At 54.1% G+C, this 4,574-nt stretch overlaps 1 protein-coding gene across 1 annotated transcript in view; it reads right to left on the bottom strand.

The window, feature by feature from the left end:
• TNXB (tenascin XB) overlaps positions 1–4,574 on the bottom strand; it is a 76,722-nt gene that overhangs the window by 44,359 nt on the left and 27,789 nt on the right. Inside the window, exons 13-14 of the mRNA XM_055079501.1 lie at positions 4,276–4,572; positions 978–1,283 (exon numbers count right to left, since the gene is read on the bottom strand). Of these exons, the coding sequence (XP_054935476.1) occupies positions 978–1,283; positions 4,276–4,572 (603 nt within the window). The remainder of the gene's footprint in view (positions 1–977; positions 1,284–4,275; positions 4,573–4,574) is intronic.

Below are 4,574 nucleotides of genomic sequence, written 5' to 3'. Positions count from 1 at the left end.
TCTAGAAAAATGGTACACATGAACCAGTTTGCAAGGCAGAAATAGAGACACAGATGTAGAGAACAAATGTATGGACACCAAGTGGGGGAAGCAGGGGGGCGGGTGGTGGTGGTGGGATGAACTGGGGGATTGGGATTGACATGTATACGCTAATATGTATAAAATGGATAACTAATAAGAACCTGCTGTATAAAAAGATAAAATAAAATTTAAAAATTAAAAAAAATACTCTTTACACACATCACTGCTTCTAAATGTGGGTAGGTTATTAAACATGCCAGTAAGTCTTGCTATTTAATGAACTAATTATGAAGTTCTTGCATTACTGAATCATAAATTCGAGTTTTAAAATATTTTTGATAATTGGTTAATCAATAGAATTGGTTACCTTTGTAATCCTATCCGTTTTACTTTATGAATTTTAATACATTGCTCTGAAAGGGGTTCACTGGTTTCACCAGACACCATAGCACAAAACTGTTGGCAACCTGTGCCCAGGAAGCATGAGGGGTGGGAGAGGCTGGGAGCCACGAGCAAGGGCCACTTCCCTGAGGGAGCAAGATTCTGGCTTGGCCAGAAGGGAACACAGCTCAGGCCAGGGGGCTGAGGGCCCCTGAGAAGAGATTCAAGGGATGTGTGTTCCTTAACCCCAATGAAAAAGGGCAGCAGGGGGAGGTGGTAGCTGGGTCCAAGGCACAGCAGGGTTGTAAAGAGAGGGAAGGAAACAGCTGTGGACAGTCAGAGAGACAGCGTTTGGCTAGACTCAGGTCAGATGAGACGAAGACAATCCTGCCTGGGGGAGGAGACAGAGTGGAGGTGGAGACTGGAGGGTAGGGAAGGTTCCAGCTCAGGAGAGGAGCCAAGGGCTCAGGTAATAGACTGGGGAGGCCCTGCGGGGGCCGCTGAGGCAGGACCTGAGAGAGAGGCTAGGGGAGGGTAACCAGGGATGGGAAATACCTTTACCCACGCTCACTCACCGGTCATGGCTACCACAGAGAGGGGGCCCACGCGCTGCCCACCATGTAGCCCGTAGAAGTTCATCTTGTATTTGCGTGCAGGCTCCAGGCCGGGGACAGTGGCCTCTCGCTGGTCTGCGGCCACAGGCACCACTTGGGGCTGCCCGTCCCTGTCCTTGTACTGGACCACGAAGGAGTCAAACTGGCCCTCAGGGACTGTCCATGCAAGGCCCACGGAGCTGGGGGTCACATCTGTCACTGTCAGCTCCCCAAGGCGTGGCTCCAGGGGGGGCTCGGTGGCTGGAGGAGTCTCTTCTGGTTGTGGAGCTGAGACAGAAATGGTGGGAGGCTGTTAGGAAAAGCCCCTCTTCCCCTTGTAGCAATTATGTGCGTAGTTTTTGTGGTGCCCACTGGGTGGTTCTGATGTAAGACTACACTGATTGGTGACATCTGTCTGGCCAACAACCCTTCACTCTAAATCCCTGCCAGAATCCGGGGCTGTACTTGCGGGGAGGGGTGTCAGCCACCACTGAGACCCTGGGAAAGTGGCTGAAGTTCCATCTGTGCGTCTCTGACTCCAAAGGCCTCCCATCCAGACCTCCCTGCTGACCCCCAGACTTGTGTTTGCTCAGCATCTTCCTTGGGTGCCTAATTGATGTCTCAAACTCAACAAGTCCAAAACCGAGCTCAGGGGCGGCTGCCACACCTGCTTCCTCCCCAGCTTTCCCACCTCAGCAAAACCACAGCTTCGTTCTCCGAGTCATCCAAGTCCTCTCTTCCACCCCTCGGCCAGCCTGCGAGGAAATCCTGTCCTTACTACCTTCAGAAGCTGACCCCCTTCCCCCTCCCCAACTCTACCGCCACCATCTCTAAGCACACGTGCTCTTACTGGATTATAGCACAGTCTCCTAAATCCCCTCCCCCCATCCCCTTTGCTCGGTTGCCCACTGTTAACACATTAGTCAGAGTCTGTTCCCGCAATGGCTTCCATCTCTCTCAGAGAAAAAACCAGGTCCTTACCATGACCTCCGAGGCCCCACCTGTTTCTCTCTCACATCACCCTCCCCATTCCAAAACATTCCTCACTGGTCCACAGACATTCAGGCACCTTCCCTCTGCTCCGGATGCTCTTCCCCAGAGGCCTGCATGGCTTGTCCTCTCCCTCCTGCAGGTCCTTTTCTCAGGGAGGCCCTTTCCTGCCTGCTTCCCGCCCACTCACCATCTCACCTACTGGGCTTTGCTTTTCTCCCCAGCTCTTGTCACTGTCACATGCGGTCCCACTGACATATTTGTGCAATTTGGTGCCTGTCTCCCTCTGACAGAATGTGAGCTCTCAGCAGGAGCTTTGTCTTGTTCACTGCTGTGTCCCCAGCACTGGCACCCAGTGGGTGCTCCACAAATGTCTGTTAAATTAATGAATGGTCTGCACATCTGGAAAAGGCCAAGCTCAGGACCTGCTGGCCCCCACTGCCCCAGAATGAGCTGAGTCTGGGAAGCCCTGCTCATTAGTGACCAGCCCGGAAGGTAGTCCCAAGAGGCAACTGGCAGAGGGGTAGCTGGGTGAGTGGGGGTCCCAAGAGCTTGTTTCTCTGGCTCCTGTGGGAGGGCAAGACTAGGCTCTGTACTGATAAAACCTGCTTTAAAAACAGGCTGGCATGGGACTTCCCTGGTGGTCCAGTGGTAAGGGCTCCACGCTTCCACTGTAGGGGGCACGGGTTCAATCCCTGGTCGGGGAACTAAGATCCCACCAGCCGTGTGGTGTGGCCAGGCTGGAGATGAGGCCTCAGGAGGACAGAAATAAGTCTGAGTGGGGAGCGCAGGGATGCAGGCAGCTGAAGGCGTGCCAGAACAACCATCACGTACTGAGCTTCTCCCAGGTACAGGTGCCACGCCACACGTTGTGTTTCATTTCATTTGCCTTCTAGCTCTGCTGGTTCCTTTAGCATCCGTTTCCTGCGTCTCTGTACTTCTTTCCATGAGAGAGAGAAACTGTCCCTCACCATCAAGCCTTATCGTTGGTGGTTTGGCTTAACTGGGAAAGGTGGAATGATAACTACCCATGAGTACCGCAGGCCCTATGCTACATTTGGCATAATCCTTTCCCAAGTTAGCCATGTTTCTAAAGCTGCATGTTAGCTCTTCTAGCAACGGTCCACCATGCACTGCGGACCAGGCACCGGCCCGGGGCAGCTCAGCGGGCTCCAGCTGCCTATATCACCTTCCTGCTCGGATGGTGAGTGCCGTCGCACAGCTAAGAGCTGAGAAGCCAGGAATGGAACTCAGTTTCTCCGATTCCAAGATTCAGTTTTCCTCTACTGCACCGCCTCAGTCAGTGCCCGACACTGTCCATCCTTACCCAGGGACCAGTGTGGCTGCCCCGGACAGATGGACGGACTGAGGGTGACTCCAGGAGAAACCTCGGCCACATGTTCTGGGCCTGGCACGAGCCTCCATCCTGCTACTTCAGGCCTGCAGGACAGTAACTCAGGGAGGATTTCCCCTCTCCCTACTCTCTGTGCTGACTAAAGAAAGAAAAGAAATCGGGAGTGGAAGCTTCTGGAAACTAAACCAACCAAGTCCCTTTGAGAAGTACAGAAACCATGCTGTGGAAACCTGTTTCTCTGCTTTTTAAAATCTTTCCCTTTATATTAAAAGTTGCTTTTGAAAAAGCTGTGTCTTTGTTTCAGTGAACAAAGGGGAAAAGAGATGCCCCTTGCTGGGGCCAAGCTGGGCAGATTAGCAGGAGGGTCCCAGACGCCTGTCTGTGATCTGGCCCCTCACGCTGGGGCTCTGGAGAGTAGGTGCCCAGGCTGGTCCTCTGTGGTGGCTGAGTGGCCCTGTACCCGGGTGGAAGGGACATTCTTCCTTGCTATGACCACTCACTGGATGAGTAGTAAAGAAAGTTTCCAGCTGCACTGGTGAAGAGGGCAATGTCTCATGCACATTCCGAACATGTAAGCTGAACCAGCCAAAGGGGACAGAGCAGACCCCAGGGTAAGGACAAATGTAATAACCATAGGAGCAAACATTGCCCACATGTTTACTTGGTGCCAGACCCATTCTTAGGTCTGTTAACTCATTTAATCTCACAACAGTTCTGTGAGGTAGGTGTTACTATCCCCATTTTACAGCTGAGGAAACAGGCACAGAAAGTTCAAGACTTGCTCAAAGTCGTGCAGCTGACTGTAGCCCAGTCCCCCGTGAACTGTTCTTTCTAGGTCTTCCCCAGGCAGGTGGGGAAGGCAAGGGAGGGCAATGCCACAGGGAGGCTAGGGCCACTGGTGGGAGGAAAACAAACAAGGCCTCCGCCCTCACTCACCGGTCACGCCCACGGTGGACACGGGGCCCACACGCCGCCCCCCGTGCAGGCCGTACAGGTGCATCTTGTACTTGCGCCCGGGCTCCAGGCCCCCAGCGGTCACCTCACTCTCCTCGCCCCCGACACGCACCACCTGGGGCCCGTCCCTGCCCTTGTACTGGACGGTGAAGGAGTCGAAGTGGCCCTGGGGGACGGTCCAGGAGAGGCTCAGCGAGTCCGGGGAGGATCCTGTCACCGTCAGCTCCCCCAGGAGGGGCTCCTCGGGGGCCTCCGAGGCCTCTGTGCTGGGTTCTGTGGGG

The sequence above is a fragment of the Physeter macrocephalus genome, chromosome 18 (genome assembly GCF_002837175.3).
Source record: "Physeter macrocephalus isolate SW-GA chromosome 18, ASM283717v5, whole genome shotgun sequence".
NCBI classification, from domain to species: Eukaryota; Metazoa; Chordata; class Mammalia; order Artiodactyla; family Physeteridae; genus Physeter; species Physeter macrocephalus.
Note: the sequence above shows the minus strand (reverse complement) of the source record. Positions and strands in the feature narration are given on the sequence as shown.